Source organism: Papaver somniferum, unplaced genomic scaffold, assembly GCF_003573695.1.
Source record: "Papaver somniferum cultivar HN1 unplaced genomic scaffold, ASM357369v1 unplaced-scaffold_132, whole genome shotgun sequence".
Lineage (NCBI taxonomy): Eukaryota > Viridiplantae > Streptophyta > Magnoliopsida > Ranunculales > Papaveraceae > Papaver > Papaver somniferum.
This window is the reverse complement of record NW_020622381.1, coordinates 13,327,438-13,348,084: the sequence shown is the minus strand read 5'-3', so window position 1 is coordinate 13,348,084 and position 20,647 is coordinate 13,327,438. Positions and strand designations below refer to the sequence as shown.

The 20,647-nt window shown below is 35.1% G+C and overlaps 4 protein-coding genes and 1 long non-coding RNA gene across 5 annotated transcripts; 1 reads left to right on the top strand and 4 right to left on the bottom strand.

Annotated features, from left to right (window-relative positions):
- The first annotated feature begins 1,645 nt into the window (after positions 1 to 1,645).
- LOC113333093 (calvin cycle protein CP12-1, chloroplastic-like) lies at positions 1,646 to 2,324 on the top strand. The gene has a single exon (XM_026579582.1). The coding sequence runs from the start codon at positions 1,719 to 1,721 to the stop codon at positions 2,106 to 2,108; it is 390 nt and encodes a 129-aa protein (XP_026435367.1). The 5' UTR covers positions 1,646 to 1,718; the 3' UTR covers positions 2,109 to 2,324.
- Positions 2,325 to 4,257: 1,933 nt separating this feature from the next.
- Positions 4,258 to 5,610, bottom strand: LOC113333330 (bZIP transcription factor 53-like). The gene has a single exon (XM_026579838.1). It carries the CDS (start codon positions 4,999 to 5,001, stop codon positions 4,564 to 4,566), a length of 438 nt encoding a protein of 145 aa, XP_026435623.1. The 5' UTR covers positions 5,002 to 5,610; the 3' UTR covers positions 4,258 to 4,563.
- A 1,942-nt stretch (positions 5,611 to 7,552) lies between these two features.
- LOC113332669 lies at positions 7,553 to 9,324 on the bottom strand. The gene is made up of 2 exons (XM_026579190.1): positions 9,036 to 9,324; positions 7,553 to 8,943 (listed from the first exon to the last, which is right to left on the bottom strand). The coding sequence occupies exons 1-2, from the start codon at positions 9,187 to 9,189 to the stop codon at positions 8,279 to 8,281; spliced, it is 819 nt and encodes a 272-aa protein (XP_026434975.1). The 5' UTR covers positions 9,190 to 9,324; the 3' UTR covers positions 7,553 to 8,278.
- Position 9,325: 1 nt separating this feature from the next.
- LOC113332835 lies at positions 9,326 to 10,140 on the bottom strand. The gene is made up of 2 exons (XM_026579339.1): positions 10,023 to 10,140; positions 9,326 to 9,821 (listed from the first exon to the last, which is right to left on the bottom strand). Exons 1-2 carry the CDS (start codon positions 10,040 to 10,042, stop codon positions 9,326 to 9,328), a joined length of 516 nt encoding a protein of 171 aa, XP_026435124.1. The 5' UTR covers positions 10,043 to 10,140.
- A 2,549-nt stretch (positions 10,141 to 12,689) lies between these two features.
- Positions 12,690 to 15,026, bottom strand: LOC113332691. Its single transcript, XR_003351667.1, has 5 exons — positions 14,843 to 15,026; positions 14,577 to 14,639; positions 14,135 to 14,284; positions 13,903 to 14,058; positions 12,690 to 13,298 (listed from the first exon to the last, which is right to left on the bottom strand). It is a non-coding gene; the product is annotated as an uncharacterized LOC113332691 (long non-coding RNA).
- Positions 15,027 to 20,647: the final 5,621 nt, after the last annotated feature.

Genomic DNA, 20,647 nt, shown 5'->3' with positions numbered 1-20,647 from the left:
TAAGAAAGCTGCAAAATTGTTCATGGTTCATCTGCAGGAGCAAGTACCAGTGCTATAGGTGGAAAGAATACCAAATCTGAATCTCAGAGCTGTATTGGTGAATCTTCTCAGCAAGGTAGTGCAAGATCTGCAAAGGAAGGTGCAAAGGAAAGGAAAAAGCTAATGTTGGATGTACTTCTCAGAAGTCTTGTTTCAATCATAATTTCAAACAGGTTGGTTCTGTGAGCAACAATGTTACATTTTCAGTGTTAGAACCAAATGAAATAAGAAGAAACCAAAGAAGTACATGAAGTTGCGATTCCTTTTCTTTTTGTTTATCTTTGTTCTAGATCTGAAATTGAAAGACAATGTTATGTTTAGTCTATGTTTATGAAACTTTGAATGGCTGCAGTTTCTTTTGCAAAACAAAATCTGAAATACTTAGGATTGTTTAAGACAATGTTTTTATTAATGAATTTTCTTTTGATTACATTTGAAGATTTTTCTTAAACTCATTACATATTTCTAGTACTTTTCCTTTCAATGTTTCTTTTGTTTCAATTACAAGTGCATCTGAAGCCCATCTGAAAGCATCACAATCTTTCTTCTTGCACAACAGGTAAGCTATGTTGAGATTGTGTTGATTTTGTTTGAAACATGGTTGATTGTGTAATGGGCAGTTACTGAAGCAATGATTTTCTTCTCCACAGGCAATGCAACTATGTGGGCTTGGAAGCTTGATTTGAAGTGCAGTAGTTGCAGAAGAAGCAAGATCAAACCACACAAAGTAATTGCAGGTGGGATTCAAGCATTTGAAGAAGGCTCTACCATTTGACTGATCTGTTTTAGATCTCAACAATGCTCTCACTCCATTACAAGGTCCATATTTGCACCTTGAATAGACCCATGGGAAACTCTTTGTTTCATGATCTTCTTTAGTATCACACATAAAGCATTGCACTTTGATGCTGCTACTGCTGGAAGCTTGATTTGAAGAAAGATCACCACCACCACCCATAACTGATATCTGAATGAAAAAGAGGCAGAAAATCTGTAGAAGAAGATATGCTTTTATTGAAGATAAGGCTACCGTTAGGTGCTGTGGGGGCCACTTTTTTGGTGACACATGGCTGATGTGATGACGTGTATAGCATACGTGTATTACACAGTCAGAACCGAGTCAATATGCAGACTCGTCGAGTCAGATTGAAACTCGGTGGATTGGAGGGGTTCAAATGACTGATAAGTCTTTTTATCCAAACCTAACGGAGACAAAAAGGAGATAACCGCCGTATAGCGTTTTTTGATTGTAACCGTCAAAACCCGCCTATATTTGTAAACTTGAAAAAAACTGGCCTATATTTATAACCCCCATAAAAAACAGGCCTATATCTATTTTTTACCCTTGATATTTTCATTTCTCATTTCCTTGTTCTTGTTTTCATCATGGTTTGAGGTTATGATCCAGGAACTTATAAATCAAAACCACAATCTTCACATATTTTTCTGTAGTAGAAGTCTTCAAGATATTTCGCTTGATTTTTTTTAAATATTTGGACTTACGTGTAACAACATTATTGGATGTAATTTTGATAAGAAATGTATGAACATAAACCACACGCAACCCAATCAGAAACTCCTTATTACCAGCTATATCACCCATCTCACTCTCTCTCTCTAACTTCCCTTGACACAAATCCAAACTCAGTTTCTCTGCTAAAGAAAAAAAAAAAAGCAAAATGGCAGCAACCTTAGCAGGAGTGAGTTTCTCAACAGCAACTACGGTGGTAGCCAAATCAGGAGGAAGTTCAAACAAGACACTATCACCTCCATGCTTGAACCAACCATGGAGAATGAACAAAGCTAGAGGTGTTCGCATGGTTACCATCCGAACCATGGCTGCACCAGAAAATCGTCTATCTGACAAAATAGAAGAAAGTATCATTAACGCGAAGGAAGTTTGCGAAGGTGACCCAGTGAGCGGAGAATGTGCTGCTGCATGGGACGAGGTTGAAGAAGTGAGTGCTGCCGCCAGTCATGACCGAGACAAAAAGAAGAACACAGATGTATTGGAGACCTACTGTAAGGATAACCCCGAGACGGATGAGTGCCGTACCTACGACAGCTAATCTGTGCCACTCTCGGGTCGTTCTAATGACTATGTACCTCTTTCAATTAGATGTTTATGTTTTACCTTTTTGGGTTTTACCTTCTCTGGTGTTAAATTGAATTAAAGAATCTGCAAACTCAGTTATCAGTTTGAGTTGTCCATAGATCTTTTATATAATTATAAAGTTATTGTAAAAAATTAATTGTGTGTTTATCTATACTGTTATTATTCATAAGAAATCTTGTGGTGTTGTGGATGAATAATGGCCTGGGGTGAAATATTCGTCCCTGGCCAATTAAGTGGTGCTATCATATGATCTCAGTCTAAGAGTGTTACATGTGCTTAGAAATCTAAACCCTACATCAACTCTACTAATAGGTTGCTAAACCGACCAACTTCCATCCAGCAACATGGGTTTAAGTTTACAAATGATAACATAATACTGTTGGAAGACGGAAGCCAGCTCTCCTTTCATCTTTAGTAAAATTGATAAGGTCCTGGACTCGTGGTTTTAAGGTAGAGAATTATTCCTAGACCTAGGCTAGGAGCACAAGATTCAAACTGGAAAACTTTCAAGTCTACTTCAAAGTTCAAGTAGTTGATACCCTAGATTCGCGAATTTTTCCGTATCGCGAATTTGACCATTTTATTCGCGTAGGTTTGCAACTCCGAACCCAAGACGCGTATTATGTGGCATTCCCAGATTATTCGCGAATTGTTCACGAACTTTACGTATCCCAAATGATACGTCCGCTTAATTCGACAGAAATTCTTTAGCTTTTATGTTTTCAAAGGCCCTATTTTTTTGGGCTTTACTGCCTCCCAAGCATACACGGTCCAATATTAGACGTTGTTGTAATTTTTATGAAACAAAAATGACAGAAGAGATTTGAAGGTGAAGGTGAGAGAGATCTAAACCACTATACCACGTCCTCTTTGATGACTAATGTTGTATATATTATTAATATCATCATATTAAGTTTATTTTTTCATTTAAATAACTCACATGTATGCATAAAAATTAGTCTATGACCTTATAAATACTAATTATTTATTATATATAAATACCGAATTTTCATATCCGAACTCACATTTATAAATCGAATTATACACGTACGTGTGCCGTTCCGAATTATTGACGAATCACGTTCCGTTGACCGAATTTTGGACCGAATTTGGATTTTACAAAACCGTATAATACTCGTACGTTTGTCGTTCCGTACGTTTGCCGAATCCCGAATTGCTAACTAGGGTTGATACAAGCTTCTTGGGGATCTAGGCAATCAAGGCATTGATATATACTGTACTTCTCTGTTCCTGTGAAAAAGCACCTTGTATATTGCAACAAGGAAAATGTACAAAACAATCCTAATATTAGAACCCGATTCACAAAAGCATCCTATTGTTACAAACTAACTATTAACAAAATGATCATACTTCCGTTAAAAAGGGAGTTAAGTGGTGACTCACAGTTAAATATGTTAATAAAATTACTTATATGTCCTTCATATTATCCTTTCACACACATTTTTAATTTTTGCCTTCATTATAATTTTTTTTGACGGTGATGCTATTTGTTGGTGGTGGTGGTGCCGCTTACATATCGTTACACCGCATTCAGGATCGTAAAACCACATTCAGGTTCGTTACACCGCATTCATCCAAAGGTTCACCGCTTCTCCTCCGGGGTTTAGCAGGTATTCTTAAGCTTCCACCACCACCGCTTCATCACCAATAAGTTAACTAGGAAGGGTATTTTGAGGGAGGGTATATTTGAAAAACATAACACCGTTTTATTCAAAAGTGTTAAATCGGATGGAAAAAGACCATTTTGTAAATGGATTACATTACAAAAAGTATGACCATTCTGTAATTGGCCCTTGCAACAACTTACAATATCTTCTTTGTTTCGCTACTGGACTTCTTTCTAGCTATACTCTAGTAGACCTTAAAACCCTGATAAGGGTCCTCCCTTATTTTTGTTCTACTTCGCTGTTTAGGCGAGGAGGCTCTTCTCTAGAAGGAGGAGGCTTCCTTATACTAAATGCAAACAAGATCTACCAAGGTAACACAGTAGCAAGAACATTCATAGAAGTAGAGGAAAGGGTTTAATTGCTTCAGAAAGTTCTAAACAGAACATAGAGGAGACAGACTAATGCCAATGCGAATTTAAAGAACAAACAACAATCATAGCATTGATTAATCATACCATTAACAAACACTTCAAAATTAACCAACAAGACTTGGTTATGATTCCCCCAGTAACAAACAACATTGTCATAGTAGTAACACACCACCATTGAACTCAGACAAATTATTAAACCCAAACTATTAAATATATCTAGTCCAACACAGAATACAAATAGGCTCGAACCCTAAAAAAAACATTAGATAAACCAAAAGACAGACACTGAGTCTTATCTTACCCAGCAGGGACAGCAGCAGCGGCGGCTTGAGATATTGATTCAAACTTCCTAACACTGAAACATATTCGCCATAATTGGTTGTGATGGACAAGGAAGCTGCCATGGCTTCAACAAAGGATCTGGAATTTCAGGAATATCCATTGGAAACCCACTAATCTCTTCAATCACCCTCAGTACTGAATTCAAAGACTGTAATCTATCAGTCAATTCAGCCATTTGAGCTCTCAAAATATTATTATCCGAATCAAATTTACTAAACATCTCCGTCATTTGATTAACCCTTTTAACAATTTCATCATTTTCTTTCTGCAATTGAGCTGCTTGATTAAGCAATTCATCTAAATGTTGTTGTTTCCTCATTCGCGAACGCCTGGCAGATTCCCGATTAGATAACATTCTTTTCTTCTTTCTTTCATCATCCAGATGTGGTTCACCACCTCCTCCTTCAGATCCTGAACTCAATGATATTGCTGCCCGTTTACTCATGACTGACTACCTTAGATTAGGATATACAAAGAAACCCTTGATTTAAAAATATTTTATGTTACTTTTATCTAATTTTTTAGGGTATTTACACAAAATGAAATACTAAATCAGGTTGAAACAGCAGAATTAGTCCATGAGAAATTGTAAAACCAGTAGAGGAAAACAACTGAGAACGATTGAAGAAGACGGATCCTACGTAATAACGTTAAATAACTCATATAGAATCAGAGATATATATTCGATTCAAAAAATAAAGCTAAAATCATTGAGATCTTGACTCAACCAACCTAAATTTCGATTTCAGAAAATTTAGCCTGGATAAGAAAAAAAAAAGAAGAAAAAAACAAATCAAAATGACCTCACAGAAACCCTAATTTTGGATCTGAGTGAAATTTCTAAAGATTGAATCGAAATCTAATCAAAAACCAAAGTTTTGTTTTTGATCAAAATAATCAGTAAAGAAACAGAATTTTGATACTTATCTGAATAAAATCGAGGAAACCCAAGATCGAAAAGGATGAATACAGCTAGAAAATGGGGAAATATTAAGCAACAGAGAAAACAATGAGAATGCAAAGAAGGTTACGAAAGTTATCAAATGGGGATTTTATAGGGTTTCTGGGGCTGAAGTTTCAAGGAAGTGTTTGTCTTTAAAGGATAGTTAGGGTAACTTTAAAGGTAAGATTTAGAGAAGAAGATCGTGTACAACAAACAACACCTTTCATTGATTCTCTCTCTCTAGAAATAAAATAATTTTAATTAGTCAAAATTTTCAAGCCTGGAACAGCTCATGGAAATTTGTTTTAGATTTTGCTTCTTCTATTGTAAGAAAATCAAAGCCTGAATTCAGTTTTATTACTAATTATTTGGTTACAGGGGCTAGCCAGTTAATTAGAAACCGACTCCTAATTTTGTTTTTTAATTCGTAAATCCCTCTGTGACGGATGCCACATGACATTTTAATTTCCATCACTGATTTAACTTTCAAAGTGAAAGTTATGCAAAAACGATGGTAGTTAACATTCTTCACTAGAAGTGTGTACAAAAAATATATTCTAATTTTGTATTGGCTAATTTTATTGTGGAAACTCAGTTTCTATCAAACCAGTAGAATACGAAAACTGATTTTCGCCAACGTTAATGGATTGATGTTGACCTAATGGAGATTCGGGTTCTGTATTTTAGGTATAAAATCCTGGAAAACCCCGTGGTTTGCTCTTCTCCTTCTTCAAAGATTTCATGCTTCTACTAAGGTTGTTTGATGAATCCTCATAGCTCTGCAAAAACTACGTATCATATCGGTATCTTCCTTAAGTGTGTATGGTGGAGACGTCAATAAAATTTGGAGGAAATAAAAAAGAGAAGATGATCCTGGTTTTGTGTTTCGTTGATGAAGAAGAAATAATCTTTGTATAGGAAAAATCTATAACGGCTCTATATTTAAAATACGTACAGTTTGCATAAATACTCGTTATGAAGTTTAATATTTTAAAGGCCAATTACAAAAAGGTCATACTTTTGTTAATCCAGTTATAAATTGATCATACCTTTACAAATCACTTACAGAACAATCATGCATTGGGCGACATAACAGTTTCTGAAAAAAACGGTGTTAAATGTCCTCAAAATGCCCTCTAACCTAACCCAACCCATTTTAACTAGAGTTAACCTGAACCGACGTGGTTTGGTACTTAGTGACGTGGCAACTCAGTGATGTGGCAACTCAGTGACGTGGCATCCCAGTGACGTGGCAGCAAACTGGTGGCCAGAAAATCAGATCGTTCCCAACGACATGATTTTCACTTTTTTTTATATACCTGCACACATTCATACTTTGCTTTCAATTCCAACAACCATAACAGATAACATGTTCAAATCAAAAATGGGTGGAGGCAAAATTGAATGGTGCAACAATTCAAGTGAGGCAAGCAGCAGCAGCAGCAGAGTTGATGGATCAAGCAGCATCAATGTCATTTGTTATTTATGTGAGATTGGAATGCATGATCCTATTGATTGTCCATGGATATATTCGAGGTGTAAGAATGTACCTTGCAGTGGAGTGAGAAAGTTGTTGAAAGCTCAAACTGAAGACCATTTAGCTGAGAAGTTCTTGAGATGCTCAGTCTGCTCATACTTTGAGTTGTTTGCAGATGCCACAAACCAAAAAAGAGCAATGAAAGTGCAACTCCCAACTCCACATTCCTGCTTTGCTTGTGGTGACAAGAGCCATATGCTCAACAACTGTCCATGGAAGAAACAACCCTGCAAGAAAAAGAAGTGTAAGGGAACTGTGATGCTTTCCTTCTGCCAAAATGCACACAACTATAACATTGCTTACCTCAAATGCTCCAACTGTCTTGATTTTCAATGGCTATCTGGTGCTGTCTTCAATGCAGCAAAATCCAATATAAAACAAACATCTCTGAAAATGGCAGAATTATGCAAAGAAATAGGAGATCTACAAATGTAATGAGCTACAGTTTAAATAAAAAGAAAATTTCATGTTGTCTGAAAGCATCAAAATAACTTAGAATATTAGCATTAAGGCCACCACATAACATAACTGAGTTCAACAATCCAAAACATAGATACCAGTCATACTTCTGCAAACAGATGCAGTAACAAAAGAAGTAGTTTTAATAACATAAACTGTGTCCATGGAAGAACCATAATCAAGAACCAAATGACTTATTGAGTAGCAGCAGCAGGAACTGTAACCTTTTTTTTTCCTTTTGGTTTTGGCACTGTGAAAGTTTGAGTTAGTGTTTGACTCAACCCACCAACACCTGCAATGCTCTGTGACAGTGTTTGTTGCACCTGCACTGTACTGCCAGACCTGCCTCTACCACCTCTAGAACCTCTTCCTCCTCTTAAACCTCTACCACCAGTTGAACCTCTACCACCTGCATTTGTTGATGATGATGCACCAGCAGTAGCAGTATCTGTAGGTTGAGACGATGATGATTCAGCAGCAGCAGATATATTGAAGCACCTCCTCTTCCCCTTGTTGCTTTTCTGCCTCTCCTACTGGTACTAAGCTCATGAGGATCTGGATAAGAAGTGGAGTGACATCCTCCTTGAACCATAGTTTTTTGCCTTTTTGCCTTTGGATTAGATCCAACAGGTGCACCAGCACATGTTCTCTTGTTGTGCCCAATAGTCTTACACCTTGAACAACTTCTAACCTTCTTCTCAGTGTGACCTTCATCATAAGCTCTCTTTCTTTTCTTACATGGTCTCCCTGGTTTTCTGATGTCAATAGGAGGTCTCATATTAACTATTCCTTCTGGCTGCACAAAGAAAGAAGAGAGAAAGAGATAAGAATATATAAGGAAAGAAGAAATGAAAGAATAGGCATTGGGTCTCCATTCTTCAGTTTATCATACAAAAATTGTGCCACAAATTCTGCATTTGATGTCCTGTTTCTTGTTACACCTTCAGTGACACATGTATGCTCCAAGTTCATCTTTCTGAGTATGAAAGTAGGTTCACCAGTTCTGACACTTGCATAAATAAAAAACTCACAGCTCTGAGACTTGTTATACTTGCAATTAACCTTTATACTTTCTTTGTCATTGGGCCTCAACTTGTACTGAAACTTCTTCTTCACTGCACATGCCCTTAAGTGCTTCTTAAAGTCTTTCCTATCCATAAACTCCATTCCAACAAACATTGTATCAACATCCAAAAATTCATCAGCATCTCCAGTGTCATCATCAAAAGCACTTGTTCTTTCAGCAGCTTCTACATGTGACCCCCAAACACATTTTTGTCCATCATCAGCTGCAACTCCTTGGACTGATAAAGTGCCTTCTTCATCTTCAGAATCACTGCTACTAGCACTATCACCACTGTCTGTATCAGATGGTACAACAACTACTTCTTTTCCTTTTGGATTACACTCCTCAACAACACCACAATTTTTGTCATTCTGGGCTTCATCTATAACAAAATGAAAACAAGTTAAAATGCAAACTTGTTAAAATGCAGACAAGTTAATGTATTTAATCAAACTGGAGAATAGAAAATCATACTTGCATTTCCCTTTTTCTTATATAGTTGTGGATGTAAGAAATCAAAAGAGTCTAATCCCCCAAAGTAGTTGTTCACAAATTCAGTATACACTTCAATACCCATTTCTGCATCATCAGCAACTGGACTTCTACAATCATCTATGGGATGACGCATATCTTCTTCTGCATTTGTAAGTTGTATGTTTTCATACTCCAACTCAGCCTGTCTTGATTCTAGTGATATTTCCTCATCCACAACCTTATCATCATCCACATCAAAAGATAACTTCTTACCATTCACACTACCAAAACTACCTAGGACTTCTTCTTAGTATCTCAGGTGATTTACTATATATAATCCTCTTATTAGGTGTTATGATCAGGGAAGGGTCAATACTCACTTGTGCACCTCTTTCAATATGTATCCTTGATGTACTCTGCACCTTCTCAGGTGTTGAAAAAAGACTATTTGAAACTGACACACAAGAAGATTCTAGGAATTCATCACTAAGAGGTACTCTCCTGTTGATAACATTCATGTAAAGATGAATATACCCATCTTCTTCAACCACTCCTTTATCCCACATCTCAAAGAATTCTTCATTATTACTAATATAAAAAGGGTATGTGTCACTGAACCAAGTGAGACTTACCTTCTTAATAGGTGGTAACTGATAGGCAGCATGAACAACATCACTCAAACCATTCAATCCACCAGAATTCACACTTATGTTATCAAAATACCTAACCTTATTTGTCTGATATTCTTCAATCCTAAAGCTTCTAACTGGGTTCTTCACATATTTCCTGCACATACACATAATCAAATTCAATACACTATTCACTAGTAACAGATAACATACCCAATCTGCAGAAATTAGGGTTTAGTATGCTGGTTTGTAAAATACCCAATTTTCAGAAATTTGGGTTTATAAAAATAAAACAACCCAAATCGATAAATTTGAGTTACTGAAATTAAATTGACAGAATATGGTTGTGATTACCAACCTCATGATGTTCGCGTACATAGTGACGATATCTTGTAAGAAAACCACAGTCGTCCTACAACCAGTTCCTTTTTTGTTTGAAAATCTTCACTAAAGATAGATAAAAACCATACACACTACCATCATAATCTATTCAGGATCTGTTTGCGATCAAAACCATACGAAATCTCAAGTTTTCGAGTGAATCGTCATTTCTGCAGAGTTTTCGGAGAGAAAGATGGTTGAGACGGAAATGAAGATGATTTTCCCAAACCCTAAACTGTTATAGGTTCGAATCTTCCCAAACCCGATCATATCCGTCCGTATCATCTCGAGATGTACGAACAGTAAGATGTGTGGTTGTAGATCTAATAACCTAGAACCCTAATCCTGACCGTATAAGTTTTCCTCTAGATCCATTCACAACCCGATGTACGGGGTTAGATCTGCTGTGGTGTGGTTAGGGGCAAACTCGTAACTCAACGAGTGCATTTAACTCTGAACTAGTGGGTCCCAGAAACATAACCCTGCATTTAACGGAAATAGTACTCATTTGTTAATGGTTTGTAACAGTATGACCCTTTTGCAAATCGGGTACTAATACTAGGACCTTTTTTTTACATTTCCCTATTTTAAAAATATAGTCGTTGATGTTAGTCCAAAAAAATAAAGCCGTTGGTTAAAGTTTTCACATGACGAATGAAGTTACTCAAAATTTAAAGTTTTCATTAATTCAAACAATAACTGCATTAAGTTTACTAATAAATAAAGACAATATTGTTAATTCGAAACTAAACTGGAAATAAAAAGCTAAAAAAATTACATCTCTTCGAAGAAAATAATTAGGGCTGGATTACTTCATCATCTTCTAAATCACCAAAGCTGATTATATTCAATCTCTTCAAAATATCATTTTGCTTCTTTCTATAATATTGTCGCTCGACCGGGGCTAGGTTACTAAGATATACATCCATTTTTGTATTATCTTGTTCTTTTTGCGATTGATGGCTCTATTATTGTTCACACAACAAAATCTCATGAAATTAAGCTTGTTGACGGGTTTTATTTCCTTCCTTTCTTAACTGTGATTCTTTAAAATACTCTAATAAATCTTCCGTATGGATTGAAGCACTCCGCCCCCAACCATTTTTTTTAATGAAAACACCTAGCTCGTGATCCTTTTTCAGCCTGCCTTCTCTTGTTTTAGTCCATACGAGCTTCGCCTAATATTTGTAGTCCCAATGATTCTCTTCATTAACTAGTACTTCTATCCCATCTTTGGATGGTGTAAAGTCTTTATGCTTGGGAAAATAGAGCATTATTTTGCACGGCGGTGAGTTGATAATCAAACCCATGAATGTTGTCTCTCAGAATATCATAACAACCATTACACTTGGATGGTTGCCATGTCTGTTTTTTGAAATTGCTCCCGCCTTTCTCGAGTCTAAAACATTGCAGTAAAAACAATAAGGTAACACCAAACGAAAAAACTTAATTCAGCTATAGAACTTACAAAATCTTTGTGTCCAACACTACTTTTACATTGCCGATATATAACGTTAAGAATTGATATGAATTCTCTCACGTCTTTTTTAATTGGTTTCATATTATATTTCAAGGAATTAAGGTCCCTTCATAAGCATTTTCGTCATGAGTGACAAAGTTTCGTGAATACGTCTCAAAAACAGAGATGATACTTGTTGAACACCAATAATTTCATCATTACCCACATAATTGTAAGTAATTTGTGAGAAAAATTTCTTCTTGTTGAACAAAATTCATATTAACCATATTGAATTTAATTAAGAGACTTGAGTGGTAGAGTGTTAAGAAAATCAAAGAATTTGAGCAGTAGGGGATAAGAGAATAAAAAAAACTCAATTGATTGGGACAAATTGTATTTGAGAATAAGAGTTTTCTTATATAGAGAACAAAGTCTAGTTATAATTTTTTTTTTGTTAAGATCTGGTGGTGAAGAAGATAATGTCGTTAAAAATAATAGATGGTTAAGATCTTGTGTGGAAAAAAGTGTAAAACTTTGTTTTCGATAATTTTTATAGCGGAAACCCAGTATTCGTTTGAAGTGAGATATAGAAACTGAGATTTCATAAGTTTCCGTCAGCCATTTCTTAGCTAGAATAAAGAACAGATGTGTTCCTTTCACTATCCAGGACAAAGCTTTTAGCCACATTATATCTAAGAAAGGAGCCCTGATGGTTTCCCAAAACAATAATGTTGCTAAAGTTAAGCAAAACACCTTAATTATACCCTACTAGTTCAGAAGGGGCTATAAATAACGGATGAAGTCTGTTATAAAACAAGATTTATCACGGTTTTCATTTGTTATTCGAACCGTTATTTATTTGGTGTGACTTTTTATAAATAACAAACAGAAAACGTTATTGAGTATGACGAGTAAAATTTGTGACTTATAGTCACTCACAAAATCTGTTATTAAAAATCACGGTTATTGAAATATAATAACGGTTGATGAATGTCATAAAGAAATAAAGGGAATTATATGCAAAATATAATTATGGTCATTTTCTAGCCACTGAATCCTGTTTGGCCCTGATTCAGATTTTTTGAATCTAAATTCCGTTTAGATTTATATTTGTTGTGATGTTCAAATTCATATTATCAAGCATCTGAAACTGATTTTGGAATGTGATCGCGGCACAAATTACAATTCCAAAATGAATACTTTATTAATTATTTTATTCAAGAAAATAGAGTATTCGAATACAAACTGAAAGATAAAATACTAGAATCCCCAACTTAAATACTGAAAATTAAAATCGTAATCAATCCGTTGTAACCTTGCCACATTTCCCACTCCAAGAATTCCTTAGCAAATGGATATCCATTAGAAAAATTAACATTGTATGTGCTACTTTCATAAGTATTCTGGTGGACATTTGGTTGGAAATACTTCTTCAGTGATAAGAAATTATGTCCAGTACTATGATGCCGCTGCAAATTACCAAACCTTGTATGAAGATGCCCACATAGGTATATTGAAAAAGGATGTTTCAGGAATACCTCTTTCAATGTCTTCCCAGAATCTGTGGCAGCTGAGAATGATAGTGGAAAGTGACCAAAGGAACTTTAGCAATTGGTGTAGCAGGCTCCTATTACATGCCACTTAATCATATCACCTCTTGAAACATATCTCCAAGTACTCCATCTATATCACCTAACATGGCACTTGAATCCATAATTTCATCAATATCGGAGTCATACCCGTCGCCATTTGGCGGATTTAATCTATCAACATATGCACATCGTAGCAGCCTTGCTGTAAAACGAATATGGAAATAGAATGACTGAACCCGAAAGAAAATTGATGAACAAGAGAAGAACATCCAACTAGGCAATCTAAGACCAAGTGTAGAAGAAATTGAACAACTGAAGCAATGAGAGATTGGAATGGCTACTGAAATGTAAAGGGTACACGAGAAATTAAATTTGAAACAATAAACAAAAATAACTAGACTATTTCTTAAAACTGAAATAACAATGAGGATGAAGCAGAAAATGAAAATTAAGGCCACAATTATGACGTAAGCAATAAAACAGACCTATACGAGCCGACACACTAACGAGAAATGCATTTCAGCTGAAATCATTTCCAGGCCCCTAAACATGAGATTGGAAGAAGCATTGCTGAAAAGTGAAAGCCACACTTAGATTTCCGTAGGATCCAACATACATCCAACATTCCAATTACTATCATTTACAAAGCTAAACATCAAAGGGAAAACAGTTGTGAAAGCTTACAAAGGAACTCAAAAGGTTTAAACGACAATGAAATGCAAGTAATATACTAACAGACCTCAAAACTTGAACCTCTATCTAAATCACAACAACCGCATTCATATTAAGGTTTGGAGAAAACTCACCTCTGATGTTGTTCATGCACAATCTAAGGTGCATATTAAGCAACCACTTGTTGCTTTTTCTTCAATATAATTGCAGTATCTTGAACTTTAGGATCAGTTGCAATCTCTCATTCCAGCACAGGAGAAACAACTTCACATTTTATGACAGTCGAACACCTGAAGAACTCAAGTTAATTACTACCACAATAACTAGTCCCACACAAAACATGTAATATAGAGGAAACAGTCTTACTTTTCTTGTATCTTAATTTGGAATGATTTGTATCCATGATCCCGAACAAGGATGAGGCCAAGGTTTTGGAATTCTCACGAATTGGAATCAGATGACATATAGGATGGAAGCATTGCCTTGAGTTGCATCTTTCCACCCCTAGCTGTGAATCTGAAAATCATCAATTTAAAAATTATAAATTTCTAGATAAAACCACACAGATTAAAACCCAAGAAACTAAATCTTCTCAGATTGAAGACTAAAACAGAACAGTCACTACATACCCAGAAATACTAAAATCCTAACAAAGATGGAAAAAGCTAGATGTATCAAATGGATTAAAAATCAGAGAACATCTCAAAAATCCCATACTATAGAAACCCCTAAAAGGAACAGCTTTACCGATAATAATTCTATGTTAACTATTTAAAAGGGTAAAAAAAATATAAAAAATCGATTTTACCTTGGTAAGACATTCCACATTACTGAAATCACGAAGAATTCCGATCGTTTCTTGGTATAAAAGCTGCAATAACAAAAATGAAGAAATCAAAACTCCTAACAAATTCTAGATTCAAAAATAATTCCTAATTTCAATTAAAACCCTGGACTCTTTACAACAATCTACCCAAAATCAGATTTTTTAATGAAAACCCTAGAAACTTGCAAGAACATTAAATCTAATTAAATCCAAATTCAACAAGAGAAAACGAAGAAGAAGAATTATACGTGAAATAAAGGTTTTGTTTAATGATAAACAAACTGTTTCTGTTGTGTCTTTGAGTTTGTTTGAGAATTTGGGTTTTGTGGAGAAGATGAAAAAGATGGAGAAAAGGGTTTGAGTTTGGGTTTAGTTTCTCTCAAAATTTCAGTTTCTGGTTTCGTGAAGATGGAGAAAATTGAGAAGAGAGAGGCGCACAAAGGTTAGGGTTAGAAGGAAAATAAATGAAGTACGAATAAGAATGAGGATTGAGAGCTTAAAACTGGGCCTGTAGAAAGAAACTAGATGTTCTATCCTCCGAGACCTCCACTAGTGACCAATAAGTCCAATACCGAACCAGGTGAAAGGCTCGCGGCAAATTAAGGGTGTGTGGCTAACCATTTTCAGACTTATAGTAACGTGGCATTACATGTGGCTAGTCACCTCTGGGTATGCAACAAAAGATTAGTAGTGGGCTTATAAATACTAAAAATATATGTCGGATTTATTGTGCGATATAATGGTTTCTCGTTAAATCACGCCCCTAGTAAATTATCACGTTTGAGAATGACATCTTTTTTGCGTTATATGGTGGACCCAACTATTTTCATGTTATATGACGGAATTTGTTTGTGAAACACTATTCACGTAATTAATCCGTCATTTAAAAACGTGATTTATAGCCCTTTCTGGACTAGCACTTGGCCTAATAAAAAAGAAAAATAATCTGAGCTCGAAGCTACAAGAAAAATACGGATAAACTGTTATAACTTATAAGTGAAAATGCGGGGTACCAAAATACACTACCAACTGTTTCTTAAGTAACCTGTATGGATAAACTTAAACATACTTCCGAGAGTTCAACTTAATGAATCTTAATCAAGGAATAATATTTAGAGTTATATCTATTTCTCCCACAATCATAAAGTTTACAAAGACAAGTCCATGAACTTGATTTACGAGTGAGAGTACTTTGACGATTCCAAAGATCAATTTCCAAGAATCAATCAAGTCGTATCCAACAAACAAAGATGGATGTATCTACTTTGATTGATTTACGTACAACCTGTGATATTTCAATTATAAAGATAAACAATATAATGCGGAAAAGAAATAACACAAACATCAGAAATTTTGTTAACGAGGAAACCACAAATGCAGAAAAACCCCGGGACCTAGTCCAGATTTGAGCACCAAACTGTATTAAACCGCTACAGACACTAGCCTACTACCAATTAGCTTCGGACTGGAACGTAGTTGAGACCGAATTAAACCCTCACATCAATTCAGTTACAGTCGCGTTCTTTACGCCTCCTGAATCCCAGCAGGACTCCGCGTATTCGATTCCCTTAGCTAACGTCCTTTACAGCCTAAGAGTTGCTTCAACTCAATTGAAGACTTTAAACCAATCTGCCTCCCACAGATAAGCTTATATGTGTGATTTTCATTTTGATCGTAGATCAAGGTGAGACTGGAAATCGATAGCAATAGACAAAGTCTAGGTAACCTTAAAATCCAGACTTATGCATCCCGAAGAGCAGCTTAGATTTTTATTCACCTCACAAGTATTAAACCCGTGGAATCACAAAGTCTGGGACGAAGAGAACTTTGCGATTTATATCTGTCTTGTTTGAGTGAGTAGCTCAACAATCAAACAAGCTTTGGATACACGAACTATTAAGATAAAAGATAGTTGGACCTGGCTTCACGAATCCCTATGAAATCTTTGTAGTCGTAAACCCTAAAAGGGTTTTAGGAAGAGGACGACTCTAGTTTAATAGGACACACAAGAGTAGTGTCGGGATTCAAAGATCCCAGCTGCTTGAGGTTCCCCTTATATAGACTTTCAAAATATAGGTTGCTTTAGGTTTAAGCTAAGATAGCTTTGGAACCAAGCAAACAATATCCACCGCTAGATGAATCTTTGAAATGTGATTATCATATCAAGATATACAATCTGGTTAGGATGAACCGTAAACGAACCGTGTATAAAGACATTGTTCCTAAACAGTTATCTGAAACTAGCCGATTGAACTATAAGCTTAATCATTTTCATATAAAAATTAAGACTTTAAGTTTGAGTCACAATCATAGGTTATAATGTGATCAACCATGTCTATATAGTGTTCTCAGAGATTTATTTAAATGTTAATTATCTCACAGAAATAATTTTATGTGCATCTGAAAATATTCGACAGGGAAAGTACGTGTACCAGGTACGTGTATTCTTCCTTATTCGTGACTATATTTGGCATGGTACGTGTACCCTTAAGACAAATATAAGTTACGGAACTTAAAGAACTTTTCCAGTTTGCGTGATACCACACCGATTTCAAAACCAACAGTTCTTTTTCGGTATGCTTACAAGGTACGCGTACCATTCCAGGTTCACGAGTTCACAAACTTTTGTGGTATGGATACCGGGTATGCATACCACTAAATCACTGTCAACATATAGATATGCCGGTACATGTATTGCGTACATGTACTGCAGCTCTTGACCTATAACAATTTTCCCAGTTTGTGAAACTGGTATCCAGATTTACAGTAGTTCTATATTTTTCTCTAAATCAATTCGAAACATTCCCAAATAACATCAATGACACACATCACTGTTCCAGGTTATTTTCGAATGATAATCTTGAATCACGATTTATATTATGAACAATAAATGTTCTTAACTGAAATTCATCAAGTTCAAATGTTCATTAAGTTTAGTCATATATATTTCGAGAACTAATTACTAAGATAAACTTGACTCGAAATTCTTGATATGCTTAAGATAGTCTAATTAGTCATGCGAAAACGTCTCATAGATAGAATGATGAATATAACTTGAGAAATAGGTGGATCAGTCTTCACTTACCTTTTGTTGAAGAAGTTCTCCAAAAGCTTTGATTGATCTTCAACTTCAAATGGCAGAACGCAGTGATGTACAATTTTCAACTACATACTTTTATCCTAATCCGAGATTTCACTAACTGTATACTAGAAATCAAGATATAGTTTTGACAACTAAATTTGACAATAAGCATGAGATAGCAACACTTGTGAGTTCGACCGAGCAATGCTCTAACAATCTCCCCCTTTGTTAATTTTACTGACAAAACTATCAATACATATGGATTAAAAATAAAGATTCAAAAACTCCTCGAATCCATCATGCTTGATTTCCTTGGTTTCTTCAACTCCTTGAATTCTTCGTTAATTCAAGTTGCAATGATTCTGAATGTGTTCAACTCAGCATCGTCGTTTACAAAAACATAGTATTATTATCTTCTCCAAAGTTCAATTTATCACAACTTCGAAGTAATACTACGGTGATATGTTTTCTCCCCTTAATCAATACTTACATATTTTGTATAATAGGTGAAACCTATAGATATTGATTCACTCCCTCTTACATAATGATCCGTAAACCATATGTATGTAGTGCGAAACTACTAATTAATTCTCCTCCTTTTTGTCAATAAATATTGGCAAAGGTACAAAAATCATGGGATCGTAATGAATTCAACCAAAAGATACTTCAAGATTTACAGGAATTACATATCAGCTTTATTCAGATGATATCACATAGTATGAAAAACTTAGTGCTTATCTAGGAGATTTAAGATACAAGTATCCCCTGTAAATTCCACAGCCACACACCCCACAAAGATATAGCAATTAAGCACAAGTTCATTTAAGAAATCTCCCCCATTTGATGGCATTCCCAAGAGAACAACATGAGTGACCTTTCTTTAATGAAAAAGAAGGATTTTGTTGGAAATTAACAAATCACATGGATTTGTATCTTGAACATCGACTTAAATTAATCTCAACGTCGGTTACGGACAAAGAGATCATTCTAATCGGTATGGATCAACATAAGAAACTTACGGGGTGTATAGTGCATTAATAACACAGAAGTGTGATCACAAGTAGATCGATAATGCAGAAAAATTCTCACAAAGTTTATCCTATTTTTAGTTTATGAAAACATAATAGATTTAACTTCTGAACATATATGAGATATCAGTTCAATTTACAAAAAGTAAAGGACACATATATCTCATAAGACTTTTGCAATATGTTAAAACAATAATGATTACATATTGCAAGTTCATCTTCCAAAAACTCTAGAATTTAAATAAATAAATCTAAAACATGCAAGATGAAAATCGTTGGAAATAGCTTGTGTAATCACAATTTATGATATACCAAACCCTAGTTATCCTTCTCAAAAGCAAGAATAAATTCTCACAAGAAGTTTTCTAGTACTTAGTTACAAAAGAACCATAAGTTGTAAGAGTTACTCATTATCTTCATCATCAGAATCACCCATAGTTGAAGCTTGAATCTTGTGTATTTCGTTCTTGATATCGGGAAATTTTGTAGCAAACACACATAGTTGTTTTTGCATACCTTTTACCTTGGGTTTCATCTAAAAAAATCCTTGTGAACTCTTTGAAGAAGACTCAAGGTTGTTAGATCACAAAAACCGTCAAGAGATGAAATATATGCCCTTTTCTTTTGCACTCGTTCATTTTCATACGTTTCAACGTACTTCCACGAACCAAAATAGGAGTTCCAATAGAGTTTTCAATCGTACCAATAGAGAATTATCCACATATGTGTTCGATAATACAAGGAAAATTCAATTTCTTGTTGGATAAGGTTATTTTTGCCATTTTTTGAATAATCCATCCACATATGTCAATACCTTGAGTACCCATTTCAAGAAAGCAAACTAACTCCGCAAAGTCACCACTCCAACGAGCATCTTCTACCGTGGAGGGACAAATGTTTGGAATACCAAACTTTCTAAAGACCTTAAAATCCATACTAAGCTATTCAGTAGCAAACTTTCCATCTTTCCAACTAAAACTCTCTCCACAAAGTTTGAGAGAAATGGTTTCACAAGACGGCTTTTCTCCTTTTTGTCTAGGAAAACAAAAATCACCCATAGGAAGATTGGTGATTTTTGAAATTAATTCTCGATTTGCTTTAATCTTGTCTCTTCCAATCATGGTCTTAAAACACAACTTCTCAAGATCAACATCAAATATGTTAGCATAAATATCCTCGTAAGTGTGTCAAATTCTTCACCAAAACCATTAAAAATATTACCAAGATTGTACTTATCAAAACAAGATATAAATCACTACAAGGAACAAACCTTTCTTCCAATTTATTTTCTAGAATAAATGCTCTAGTAGAAATTATCTCATAGGTTTCGTAACAATCTTTATTAACAAAGATGATTCTAGGTTTCTCTTTTAGATCGAGTTCATAGACCTCCTTAGGCTTTTTACTAACACCTTTAGTTCTTTCCGTACTTGTTAATTATAGTAAATTCAAGGTAGAAGATAAGATGGATCTTACTTGGAAGGCTCATTTGTAGATGATTGCTCAATAAAAACTCCTTCTTGCTATTATGAAAAGAATACAAAAATTATGAAGAAAACAACCTTCAATTCACGATGACATCACACCGGTTTGGAAACCCTTACTCAAACCCAATTCTCGTTTGTGAACACGAAGAAGAAGGAGAATGGGAGTACGCGTACCCTTTTAAATACATTCAAATGGGCTTTTACCGGCTCGGGTGCGGAAACCCATGAATTGAAGAGAAACAATCATATTCCTTATGATGTACACAATCATATTCCTTATGATGTACACAATCATATCAAATGATGATTTTCAGACAAAATCTAATAATTGACATTTAATAATATCAATATAATAAGACGGTTGATCTTATTCTTAAATCAATGAAAAAGTTTCAGAGCACAAGAGATATTGATATTCACAAGATTAGAAGTGTTGTATTTTTTCCTGACCTTATA

Excerpts from the sequence above, each read along its gene's own strand:
- LOC113333093 (XM_026579582.1), top strand. The coding sequence starts at position 1,719 with ATGGCAGCAACCTTAGCAGGAGTGAGTTTCTCAACAGCAACTACGGTG.
- LOC113333330 (XM_026579838.1), bottom strand. The coding sequence starts at position 5,001 with ATGAGTAAACGGGCAGCAATATCATTGAGTTCAGGATCTGAAGGAGGA.
- LOC113332669 (XM_026579190.1), bottom strand. The coding sequence starts at position 9,189 with ATGCGTCATCCCATAGATGATTGTAGAAGTCCAGTTGCTGATGATGCA. Across the intron at positions 8,944-9,035 it reads TAAGAAAAAGGGAAATGCAA|ATGAAGCCCAGAATGACAAA; the intron begins GTATGATTTTCT and ends ATTTTGTTATAG.
- LOC113332835 (XM_026579339.1), bottom strand. The coding sequence starts at position 10,042 with ATGTACGCGAACATCATGAG. Across the intron at positions 9,822-10,022 it reads ATGTACGCGAACATCATGAG|GAAATATGTGAAGAACCCAG; the intron begins GTTGGTAATCAC and ends GTGTATGTGCAG.